Genomic DNA, 13,217 nt, shown 5'->3' with positions numbered 1-13,217 from the left:
TCACCACCTGCGAATCACTCCTTTTTGGGGGTGTCTTGCTAATTGCCTATAATTTCCACCTTTTTCTATTCCATTTGCACAACAGCATGTGAAATTTATTGTCAATCAGTGTTGCTTCCTAAGGTGGACATTTGATTTCAAAGAAGTTGATTGACTTGGAGTTTACATTGTGTTGTTTAAGTGTCCCTATTTTTTTGAGCATGTATATAACAGTATACATGGTTAATATAGACAGCCATACATGGTTAATATAGACAGCATACATGGTTAATATAGACAGTATACATGTTAATATAGACAGCATACATGGTTATATAGACAGCCGGTTATTGTATACAGCATGGTTAATATAGACAGCATGGTTAATATAGACAGTATACATGGTTAATATATATACAGTAGACATGTTAAATAGACAGCATGGTTAATATATACAGCATGGTTAATATAGACAGCATGGTTATTAATTACAGCATGGTTAATATAGACAGCATGGTTAATATAGACAGTATACATGGTTAATATATACAGTATACCATGGTTAATATATACAGTATACATGGTTAATATATACAGAGTATACATGGTTAATATAGACAGCATGGTTAATATATACAGCATGTAATAATAGGACAGCATGGTAATATAGACAGGTATACATGGTTAATATATACAGATACATGGTTAATATAGACAGCATGGTTAATATAGACAGTATACATGGTTAATATAGACAGCATGGTTAATATAGACAGTATACATGGTTAATATATCCGGCGCCGACAGAGATGGCCGCCTCGCTTCGCGCTCCTAGGAAACTATGCTGTATTTTGTTGTTATATGTGTTATTCCTTACATTGGTACCCCAGGTAATCTTAGGTTTCATTACATACAGTCTGGAGGAACTACTGAATATAAGAGCAACGTCAACTTACCAACATTACAACCAGGAATACAACTTTCCCGAAGCGGATCCTCTGTTTGGACCACCACCCAGGACCATGGATCTAATCCCAGCCGGCGACCCAAAACAACGGCGCCACAGAAGGAGCAGACACGAGAGGTATGTGCAGGGTCTACAGACCACATCACCTCCACCCTACCTGACAGCCTAGACCCACTCCAATTTGCTTACCGCCCCAATTAGGTCCACAGACGACGCAATCGCATTCACACTGATCTAACCCATCTGGACAAGAGGAATACCTATGTGAGGATGCTGTTCATCGATTACAGCTCAGCATTTAACACCATACTACCATCCAAACTCGTCATTAAGCTCGAGACCCTGGGTCTCGACCCCGCCCTGTGCAACTGGGTCCTGGACTTCCTGACGGGCCGCCCCCAGGTGGTGAGGGTAGGTAACAACATCTCCACCCCGCTGATCCTCAACACTGGGGCCCCACAAGGGTGCGTTCTCATCCCTCTCCTGTACTCCCTGTTTACCCATGACTGCGTGGCCATGCACGCCTCCAATTCAAACATCAAGTTTGCAGAYGACATTACAATGGTAGGCTTGATTACCAACAACGACGAGACGGCCTACAGGGAGGAGGTGAGGGCCCTCGGAGTGTGGTGTCAGGAAAACAACCTCTCACTCAATGTCAACAAAACAAAGGAGATGATYGTGGACTTCAGGAAACAGCAGAGGGAGCCACCCCCTATTCACATCGACGGGACAGTAGTGGAGAAGGTGGAAAGTTTTAAGTTCCTCGGTGTACACATCACGGACAAACTGAATTGGTCCACCCACACAGACAGCGTTATGAAGAAGGCGCAGCAGCGCCTCTTCAACCTCAGGAGGCTGAAGAAATTTGGCTTGTCACCAAAAATCTCAAACTTTTACAGATGCACAATCGAGAGCATCCTGTCGGTCTGTATCACCGCCTGGTACGGCAACTGCTCCGCCCACAACCGTAAGGCTCTCCAGAGGGTAGTGAGGTCTGCACAACGCATCACCGGCGGCAAACTACCTGCCCTCCAGGAYACCTACACCACCCGATGTCACAGGAAGGCCATAAAGATCATCAAGGACAACAACCACCCAAGCCACTGCCTGTTCACCCCGCTATCATCCAGAAGGCGAGGTCAGTACAGGTGCATCAAAGCTGGGACCGAGAGACTGAAAAACAGCTTCTATCTCAAGGCCATCACACTGTTGACCTCTCTAGGTTATGTGGGACGGTAGCGTCCCACCTCGTCAACAGCCAGTGAAACTGCAGGGCGCCAAATTCAGAACAACAGAAATCCCATCATTTTAATTCCTCAAACATACAAGTATTTTATACCATTTTAAAGATACACTTGTTGTAATCCAGCCAAGGTGTTCGATTTCAAAAAGGTTTTACGACGAAAGCACACCAAACGATTATGTAAGGTATGAGCCAAGTCACAGAAAAAGACAGACATTTTTCCAGTTAAAGAGTGCATTAACAAAAAGCAGAAATAGAGATAAAATTAATCACTAACCTTTGATGATCTTCATCAGATGACACTCATAGGACTTCATGTTACACAATACATGTATTTTTTGTTCAGTAAAGTTCATATTTATATCCAAAAATCTGAGTTTAGGCGGGACGCTACTGTCTCACTTGGCAAAAAGCCTGAGAAAATGCAGAGCGCCATATTCAAATTAATTACTATGAATATTACTATAAAATCAAACTTTCATTAAATCACACATGAAAGATACCAAAGGAAAGCTACACTGGTTGTGAATCCAGCCAACATGTCAGAATTCAAATAGGCTTGTCGGCGAAAGCATACGATGCTGTTATCTGAGTATAGCACAATAGTAAACAAAGAGAGAAGCATATTTCAGCATATTTTTTTGTAAACAAAAATAAATTATAATCAAGACATGGATTGAATAAATCATGTTTATCTTGAACAAATATAATTGAAACAAGGTTTTCATCACTACTGATGTTTATTGCTTTGAACTGAACAAATTGTAAGGACACATTTTACATACAGTATTATATGGAAATGATACATGAGCCCCATTGAACACAAATTAAGGCTGGTTGTCACGATCGTCGTTGTAATCATACTCAGACCAAAGCGCAGGGTGGAATCGGTTCGACATCTTTTATTTTAAGGAGAACCGCACCACAAAACAATAAAGAATAAACGATGCGTGACGTTCTGTAGAGCTCACAGGCATCAACACAAAAACAAGATCCCACAACAAACAGGTGGGGAAAAAGGCTGCCTAAATATGATCCCCAATCAGAGACAACGATAGACAGCTGCCTCTGATTGGGAACCATACCAGGCCAACATAGAAATAACAAAACTAGAATGCCCACCCTAGTCACACCCCGACCTAACCCAAAATAGAGAATAAAGGATCTCTAAGGTCAGGGTGTGACACTCTACACACCACATGAGGGACAGAGTTTTACAGTGTGTGTTGCTAATGTATTTCTTGCACTTGATGTATGTGTACTGAGGCTCCCTGTCCTTCTTGGGTCCACACACATCACAGCGCTTCTTCTTGTTGCTACCGGCTGCAATCTAGAATGAATTTTACTAACATCTCACTCACTCACTCACTCACATAGATAGTTACATCAGGCCAAGGTAGGAGAGTCAGAAACACATGCAACAACATCACTCACACTTACTTCTGGTATTGGAGTTGTTGGTTCTGTGGGTCGGGGTGGATGGGGCACCAGAATCCTCCTCATGATGGCTGCAGAAGCTGGGGTCCTTGGGATATGTTGCCTCCTCTGGATTTGCATCTTACCAATGCCATGCCCAGCTCCTCGAGAAAGAGCCGTCTCCTCCGGAGCTTCCCTCTTTTGTAATCTTGGTTCCACGCCATCCAGGTGACAAATGCGTTGTTCGCCGAGATGTCCAAGATCTTGAAGAATATCACAAGTGGCCAGCGTAGGGTTCTTCTTTTGCAGCTGTAGCCAGTTACCAACTTGTCTAAATTGTCCACCCCTCCTTTTGAGGCATTGTAATCTGTTATAATTTCTGGTTTTTGATGTTCCTGGCCACAGATTCTCCCATCCCTATGCAGCGTTCTCATGAGTACCACATTTTGGTCTTTCTTTGGCACGTAGGACACTAGGCACGTGTCGGCAGTGAACACAAACTTGATTGATAGGCCTGTTCCGTGTATTCAACAGGTGGCAGCTCTGGCTTGTTTTTCATACTGTTCCTACCATAGTCAGCCTCCTCTTGAGGAGCTCCTGTCCCAACGTGTGCAAAGTAAAAAAGTTATTGCATGTGAGTCCTTGTGTCACGTCCAGGACAACCCACATCCCTTGGCTCCTCCATCTGGCTTCCCTGTATACACTTGCAAGTTCCATGCATATGATGAAGCAGCATCACAGGCAGCCCAGATCTTGATTCCATATTTTGTGGGTTTAGACAGTATGTRCTGCCTGAAGGGGCCCCTAACTGGCACAAGCCATCACAGTTGGTGTGTCGTGTCATGGTGTGTCATGGTGTGTCGTGTTGTGCTGTGGTGTATCGTGGTGTATCGTGGTGTGTCGTGGTGTGCTGTGGTGTTCGTGGTGTGTCCTGTGTGTGCTGTGGTGTGTCGTGGTGTATTGTGGTGTGTCGTGTTGTGCTGTGGTGTATCGTGGTGTATCGTGGTGTGTCGTGGTGTGCTGTGGTGTATCGTGGTGTGTCGTGCCATCCAGCCATCCAGCCGCAGTCTGTTCTCTCTGTGGTACCAAAGAGCCAAGTCTGGGACCAAAAGGCTCTGAACGGTTTCTACACCAAAGCCATAACAATGCTGAACAGTTAAACGGCTACCCAGACGTTCACACCTACCTACATATACAGCGCCTTCGGAAAGTATTCAGACCCTTGACTATTACACATTGTTAGTTTACATCCTTATTCTAAAACTGATTAAATCTGGGGGTTTTGCCCTCGTCAATCTATACACAATAGTTCATAATGACAGAGCAAAAACAGGTTTTTATACATTTACGTAAGTATTCAGACCCTTTACTCAGTACTTTGTTGAAACACCTTTGGCAGCGATTACAGCCTCGAGTCTTCTTGGGTATGCCGCTACAAGCTTGGACACTGTATTTGGGGAGTTTCTCCCATTCTTCCCTGCAGATCCTCTCAAGCTCTGTCAGGTTGGATGGGGAGAGTTGCTGCACAGCTATTTTCAGGTCTCGAATGCAGAGATGGTTGTCTTCTGGAAGGTTCTCCCATCTCCAGAGGAACTCTAAAGCTCTGTCAGAGTGACCATCGGTGTCCTTGGTCAGGGAGATGACCTTCTCCCCAGATTGTCCAGCTCTAGGAAGTGTTGGTGGTTTCAAACTGTTTCCATTTTAAGAATGATGGAGACCACTGTGTTCTTGGGGACCTCCAATGCTTCAGAAATGTTTTGGTATCCTTCCCCAGATCTGTGCCTCGACACAATCCTGTCTCAGAGCTCTATGGACAATTCCTTCGACTCGTGGCTTGGTTTTTGCTCTGACATGCACTGTCAACTGTGGGACTTTATAGAAACAGGTGTGTGCCTTTCCAATCATGTCCAATCAATTGAATTTACCACAGGTGGACTCCAATCAAGTTTGGAGAAACATCTCAAGGATGATCAATGGAAACAGGATGCACCTGAGCTCAATTTCGAGTCTCATTGCAAAGGGTCTGAATACTTATGTAAATAAGGTATCTGTTAATTAATACATTTGCTAAAATTTCTAAAATCCTGTTTTCGCTTTGTTATTAGGGTGTATTGTGCCATAATACAATTTTATTTTGATCACATTACATAAGCATAGTGTGTGTGTGTGTGTTAGAGAGAGAAAGAGCATCAGACAGGACTTTGGAATGAAACAATCAGGAAACTGAAGATCTCTTGCTAAGTTCTAACATCAAACACAGAAGCGCTTGGTGAGAGAAAAGAGGTATTTTATTATTTCATAAACCTTTTCCTGTAACATGTAATATAATGTATTAAAATCACAAGAAACAGTGAGATACAGTACATTTAGAAAGATAAAAATATTTAAAACATTTATAAAATAAGGCCTACATACACTGTTACGGATACAGATATCCTGTGTGTGTTTGTTTTCTCTCCTTCTGCCCTAGTCATCAGTCGCCAATAAGTTGCCAATCAGTCGCCAATCAGTCACCACACCTGCTCCTTTTCCCTTACCCAATCACATCCCCTTTCCCTTGGTTTTAAAGAAGCCCAATCAGTTGTCACTGGAGATCTCTCTTTTGTTTTTGCACGTACATCTCACTTTGTCCGTTATCCTGTGAGTATTGTATTGTTATGGTGTATGACTGTTGGTTTGTTGGTGGGAAAAAAGGATAACCAGCCAAGTCGCCCATGGACATACACTACCCGTAGGGAAACAGTGTCTAAATAGACTAGTTAGAACTGGGCGGACCACCCACTGTATTTCTGGTTAGTTAGCTAGCTGTTCTTAAAGCAGGCTAGACTAGGGGTTTGTTTGGATATTTATTATTTCTTTCCTTGGGTCCAGCTCAGCCCCTTTTTCCCCACACCCCATTACCGTGTGTTTGAAATAAACCTGAAGTGTTTGACGGTAGATTTAGGTTGTCTGTGGTATTTAGTTTTCACTGTTCCTTTTCACTGTTATGATTTGAATGAGATATGTTACGGGTCTCGTTTCCATCCCCCCTAGACTGCAGGGCCAAAGGGGTTCGTAACATACAAAATCAAATTAGAAACTGAAAAAAATCTCATTCTTAAAGTTTAAATGTTTTTTTTATTTAACTAGGCAAGTCCGTTAAGAACAAATTATTATTTACAATGACGGCCTAGCCCGGCMAAACCCGGACGACGCTGGGCAACTTGTGATCGTATACAACTCAAATATATCGAGCACCTTTTTACTGAAGCTATGATTTGTGTTTTGCTTTTTGTGTTTCAATGTGAGTATTGAGGTGAGTATCGAGGCGAGTATCGGGGTGAGTAGCAGGGCGAGTATTGAGGTGTATACAGGGCTCATCTGTAAGAGAGACCTCGGTCTCAGCATGACTCCGTCAAAATAAAGGTTCAATGAAAATAGGAGTTCAAAACATCCCAGGACAAACAAAAGGGTGTCCTGTACATCAAGCTGTCTCACTACAGAAACAGGAGATAGACTAGTGTCCTGACCAGGGGGTGTCCTGTACATCAAGCTGTCTCACTACAGAAACAGGAGATAGATGAGGACATCTCCCAGGACAAACAAAGGCTTCCCAGACAAGTTCCGCATATTCTCAGAACTGTAAAGGAGAGARCAGAGGCTGTTGGAGCCTTTACTGGACAGTGAATACAAAAACTATTTCCCATCTGTACAGGACATTTGTTTTACAATAGTTACAATAACACTTTACCTGACATCAAAATGGGCCGTTATTTATTTGGTGTGTATATTTATGAACGAWGGCCAGCCTTAGGATGGAGAAATGCTCACTAACAGGGATRCAMACTAATTTGTGCATTTTAGAGCAATAAGCTTATTGTACGTATGGACCATTCCTGGRATCTTTTATTTCAGCTCATGAAAMATGGGACCAACACTTTACATGTTGCGTTTATACACATTTGTTCAGTATAATTCAAACGATAAAAGAAACCAACCACAAAACAAACCAACCACAAAACAAAAGAAACCAACCACAAAACAAAAAAAAACACATCTGCATTCTGTGAACTACAAAATGAGATGAAAAACACCTGACAGATTATTTGAGGGATGTGTGATGTCATTCATCCTTACACATTAACACGTGATAGTTTGTTCAGTTGCATCCTTCTCCCCATCTAATCCCTCCGATTACAACTGCCCTGAATCTAGTCCTGCAGCAAAACGCTGGAGACATTTGCACAATTCGTATTGAAGATTATCATAAGTGAATTTAGTGGATGTAGATAGTAATTTTAGTGTATGTGATTATTAATAAGTAACTTGTGGATGTAGATTTTCATAGTAATTTGAGTGGATGTAGATTATCGTAAGTCACTTAGTGGATGTAAGATTATCGTAAGTAATTAGTGATGTAGATTATCGTAAGTAACTTAGTTGGATGTAGATTTATCGAAGTAATTTAGTGGATGTAGTTATCGTTAAGTAACTTGTGGATGTAGATTATCGTAAGTAAACTTAGTGGATGTAGATTATCGTAAGTAACTTAGTGGATGTAGATTATCTAAGTAACTTAGTGGATGTAGATTATCGTAAGTACTTACTGGATGTAGATTATCGTAAGTAACTTAGTGGATGTAGATTATCGAGTAAGTAATTTAGTGATTAGATTATCATAAGATACCTTTAGTTAGTACAGTAATATGGGGAAAAGGGCTGGACAGAACCAAAACAAAGAAAGTAAACGTCAAAGCTCCCCCTCTCTCCTATCTAACCTGCCTAGCCACTACTTACCTAACTTAGCAACACTGGTGCATAACCAAATACAGGGGTGGTCCGCCAGGATTTACCTAGTGTGCTAGACAGTGAATATACTACGGTATATGTATGGCCGGGCCTCTTGCCTAAGCACTCCCTAGGTGCCTTCCCCTTCCCCCTGGGAACAAATGAAATAGAATATCAAACAATTTCACAAACAAACTAAGGACATCAAATAAGCTCTATCTGATAATGCGACAAACACAGTACATTCCAAACTGCTCCCCTAACTTACATAGTACCAAATGCCTGTCTCACTCTCAGCAATGATCTCTCTCTGGGAACACAACCAGCATATTGATATACCCTCTGCAATGATCTCTCAGCAATCATTCCTCTGCATTCTCTCTTGAGCAACAGAACACTGGCTTATCTAGCTTCAGAAGAAATGGGTAATTGGAGACAGCTGCGTCTTGACGAGGGGGCGGGTCAGCTCTCCAATCATAATTCGGGGCGACAATCAGCTGCTTGGGAGAATTTCAGGAAGCCATTTCCTGAACACACACTCAAACACAAAGTACAACACAAAAACTGAGGAACCTAACAATGGGCACCTTGAAAATAACCTTTAAAATATATTCTCAATTGTCTGTAAATGTTTCCAGATGATTAAAATGACCAGTAAATTACAATGGCTGTGAAAGAATGCTGTAATTGTGGGCAAGTTTGTGGGGAAATTGTGCCGGCAAGGAGTGACGGCATTTTCCAAAAAACGTGTAAAAAGATTCCACCATTGCTACCCAGATGGAGACCAGCCAGTTGCAGAAGCGTCTCCAGGCAGTACTCAGCCTAATGCTGTAGATCTGTAGCGGTCTCTCTTAGTTCTCGCATGATAGCGCGCGCTATGCCGACAATCTCACCGACATAGGCTGTGTCACCATTTACTTGTACCATTTCATCTACCTTCGTAAACAACTCCCTAACCTGCCGTTCGTTGTTCCTGGATTTGTTGTTGAAGATACAGTATCTGCCACCACACATTTCCACAAGGTTTTTAAGATCCTCGTTTGCCTGTATATTTTGTTCAATGTTTTGGCTGCTGAGTTTATCACCATGTGTGAAGAGAACCACTGCATATTTCAACGCCTCCTCACCAAATGCCTTTTTGAGTAAGTAAAATATCTCATCATCATTCTTTTCAAACCTGCCCAGCTCAACCACTAAGACAAAAGCATGCAGCCCCTCTTCAGCGAGCAGGCAACTCTTCATYATCTCATTAAACACATGCTGAGGAGWGYGTTTYCCCTTGGAGAGGCCAGGTGTGTCTATCACCTTGACTTCCCTTCCTGCCACTRCTGSCGATTTGACCTCGCTGTTYTCTGTTACTGAGTTAAAGCTACAGTCAGACCKGAACTGATCTGATCCTCTCAGACCCAAAATGGTGTTTCCCGATGCACTCTTCCCAACTCCACTTCTGCCCAGCAACACAATTCTTCTCTCAGCTGAGCTCTCCATGGTGTTTTCTGTATTCATGTTGGAAACTGATGAAGGAAAGCACATTTGTAAAACATTCTTTTTTTTTTTTTTTAAGTTGAGTTAATTGAACGACCGATACTGACAATTGTCTCAATAACAACAAGACATTTCCCCAGATGTCCTTTTCAAATATAATACATATTTTAACCAGCTTGTATTTAACAACAGTTTCTACAGCAACATTTACAGTACTTACCAGTCTTTTGGAGTTCATCTAGTTTGGTTAGAAGATTGTCAACCTGATCACGACTCTCAATCTTATTGTTGAACAGATAGTACCTCCCCTGAAATTTATTCACTGCTTCACGGAGGTCTTCAGCTCCTTCTTCTCGAATCATTTTCTCCACTGTCAGCCCATCTGCCATGTCACCATGTGTCAAAAGGATACAGCTTCTTTTCATTCCATCTTTACCAACTATGTCTTCAATTCTCTCCACRGCTTCTTTCTCTTCATTTGTGAACCTGTCCACTTTAACTATCACAAGGAAAACACAGGGGACAGGAGATTCCTTGGCCCGCTTGCATTCTGCCTCAATCAGACCATCAGAGCTGKTAGTGCTGAAAATACCCACAGTGTCCACCACAGAGATTTTAAGAYCATTAATTRTGCACATTTCTTCTGCACAATCTTTTGTCACCGAGACGAAACTCCGCTTGGACAGAAAAGCTTTCCTTCCCAGGATGGTGTTTCCTGATGCACTCTTCCCAACGCCTGTTTTGCCCAACAGGACAATCCTAAGGTCCGGTGACTCTGTCATTCKWGACTCAGCCATCACTTTCGTCTTAAGATGTCCCGAGGATCACTATAGAAAACAACAACAAGTCAACAAGCGTTAAGCACCTTCAGCAGGTGGAGGTGAGTCATAGATGAGGTTTGCTGAACGAACTGTGAACAATATTGTTAGTTTATCTGAAGAGAAKAAAGTAGGATATCCATATAGATCTATCAATGAAAATGGGGGAGAAAAACGATCCATTTATTTCCCACGGATAGTCTTAAAGGAGCAATCTGTGATTCAAACAACAAAGTGGTCACCCAGCCATTTCTGTTGTTGTAAAGAGCTGAGGGGCTGCAGAAATGTAACTATTCAAATTCATAGACAGAGCTATGGATGCAATGATTTACCATCCATCATATCAGAATTACAGTTTTAACCTATATAGTGTTTGTTTACAATACCTTCGGTTACAAACATTGGAGTAAAACAAACGTATATTTGGGGTTCTGATTGGGTAGGACAGTTGAGAACTAAGCTCACGAGGCATTTATAAGTTAAACAGTATTCTTCAAGAATCAATGGGTACAAATCATGAATGTATACATCCAAAAAATGGATGTACTGATGCTGATTRCCCCTTTAATATAAAGTTACTTTGAAAAGTAGTTAACTACATCCAAACTTTCTTTGATAAATTATCATACCTAAATCTGAAATGTCAGACTACAAAATATAACTCTGGATAATAATGTTTACAGAATGTGTAAATTAGCATATTAAACACATTTCAAGTGAGAATGAAGCAGCTATACGTAAAAGAAAAGCACGTTATTATACGTCAACATTTTGCTAAAACAAACCAGTGTGTACTTCCAGTAGTTGGCGATATACAGTGTATACCCAGTGATAAGTGACGGGGAGTAGGGAACTACATGTTGGTCAACCAGTAATTTAACTACATTTTGCAGTAGCTTAGTTGAACAAATTCAAGTCTCGGTAGTGTTTTCAGTAGATAATTACTTGTTTGCCATGTAATCCCATCCTAGATTGCACATTCAATGTAATCCAACATCATGAAGGTTAGGTGAAAGAGAGGTAACTTCCTCAGGTGCAATCCAACAACCTTACCACTAAATACAAAAAGTAATGTACAATTTGAATCATCTTTCTCTTCCTTTCTGACTTCCCCAAGAGATAAAACCCCACCCATTACACCCAACAAAGCGTCCAGCGCTTACTAACATCTCTGTGTGAACTACAATGTAAATATGACAAATAATATGATCCACATTGAATGCCCAATGAGACAAATGGTGAACTGGKCTACAGTCACAACTTGATAAATTATCTCTCAAATTGTAAGGCATGTGATTAGAGAAGAAGATTATCTCTCATCGGCTCTGCCTACGTGCGTCACTCCTTCTCTTTTCATTTCATCCCATCGCTACTGACTCTCTCTGCAATCTACCGTCTCTCTAGTGTGACGATATCACTTACACCTCATTACACCTTATTCATACTCTACAAACTTTGATTACACTCTCAAACGCTTCTCTTTCTTGAATCTCGTGCTGTTTACGTTTAATTCTATCTCACCATTATAACTATCTCCCTTTTTCTGCGTGCTCTTAAGATACGTTTGACCTATATTATCACCTTTTCACGTTTTGTCTTTCCCAATATTCTGAGCCCGGTTAGCTCTATCCTTTCATATCCCTCCATCGTATTCATTCTCTTACTTATTCTTCCCGCTCGTGAGTTAGTTCATCATCTTTAGTAAGATTCCTCATAGAATAAGTAGGTGAGTGGGTTAATTACTTTTATCAATATGAATTCCAGAGCAGTAGGGTTAGGTCATTGACATGTATGTTACGAGCCACTTGTATCGTTTCATACTCAATATCTAGGTAGTTAACCTTATATCGGGAGGTAAGTTTATCTTATACTGAGTGAGTTTATTGTCACACACTACTCATGAGACTAGAATTGAGGTTGAGTTGGGAAATCGTAAACGTAAGTCACATTTATTGGTCTTATATTTCCTTATTGGATAAAGTGTTAAGGTTGATCTTTTTTTATAGTCCACCTTTTGTCATTCTCCTGCAGGGCTAATTATCTGTCTTATCCTGTTATATAGAAGTGCAAAACAAACATTATTTGTATACTTAGCAAATAAAATGTTCTCTCTTTGATCGTGACTCTTCAACCAATGCTGGTTTTCCTTCCCCTCTTATATGCCAAATTTGACGGAAATTGCAATGCTTTGTATGTCACAGGTCCTGTCTCGCCTTTGCTCTTTCCAGCTGGCTACCCGCGCTAGGTGGAAGGTTAGTTGAATTGATGCCCATGTTGGGGGCGATTAACTAAGCCGACGGAGTTTACCAACCTTCGCGGATCCCTCAACAGATTACACGGGACAAGACTGGTGGGGTAGGGGGGTGGATTTATACTGGGGGGGGAAACATGTAACGGGCTATTGTCTTATATCCTCAATGGTTTGGTCCTCAGTGGACCCCCCGGTTCAATCCAAGGAAGTGGGTTGTACCACCCATGTTCCTGTCAACAACATCAGGCCCAGGGTGACTGCTGAAAACACCGCCTCTCAGACAAACCT

The 13,217-nt window shown here is 41.6% G+C and overlaps 1 protein-coding gene across 1 annotated transcript; it reads right to left on the bottom strand.

The window, feature by feature from the left end:
• Window positions 1-8,886: 8,886 nt before the first annotated feature.
• Window positions 8,887-10,757, bottom strand: LOC112073896 (GTPase IMAP family member 8-like). The gene is made up of 2 exons (XM_024141130.2): window positions 10,081-10,757; window positions 8,887-9,889 (listed from the first exon to the last, which is right to left on the bottom strand). The coding sequence occupies exons 1-2, from the start codon at window positions 10,655-10,657 to the stop codon at window positions 9,198-9,200; spliced, it is 1,269 nt and encodes a 422-aa protein (XP_023996898.1). The 5' UTR covers window positions 10,658-10,757; the 3' UTR covers window positions 8,887-9,197.
• Window positions 10,758-13,217: the final 2,460 nt, after the last annotated feature.

Source organism: Salvelinus sp. IW2-2015, unplaced genomic scaffold, assembly GCF_002910315.2.
Source record: "Salvelinus sp. IW2-2015 unplaced genomic scaffold, ASM291031v2 Un_scaffold2411, whole genome shotgun sequence".
NCBI lineage: Eukaryota > Metazoa > Chordata > Actinopteri > Salmoniformes > Salmonidae > Salvelinus > Salvelinus sp. IW2-2015.
This window is presented reverse-complemented; position numbering and strand designations above follow the sequence as displayed.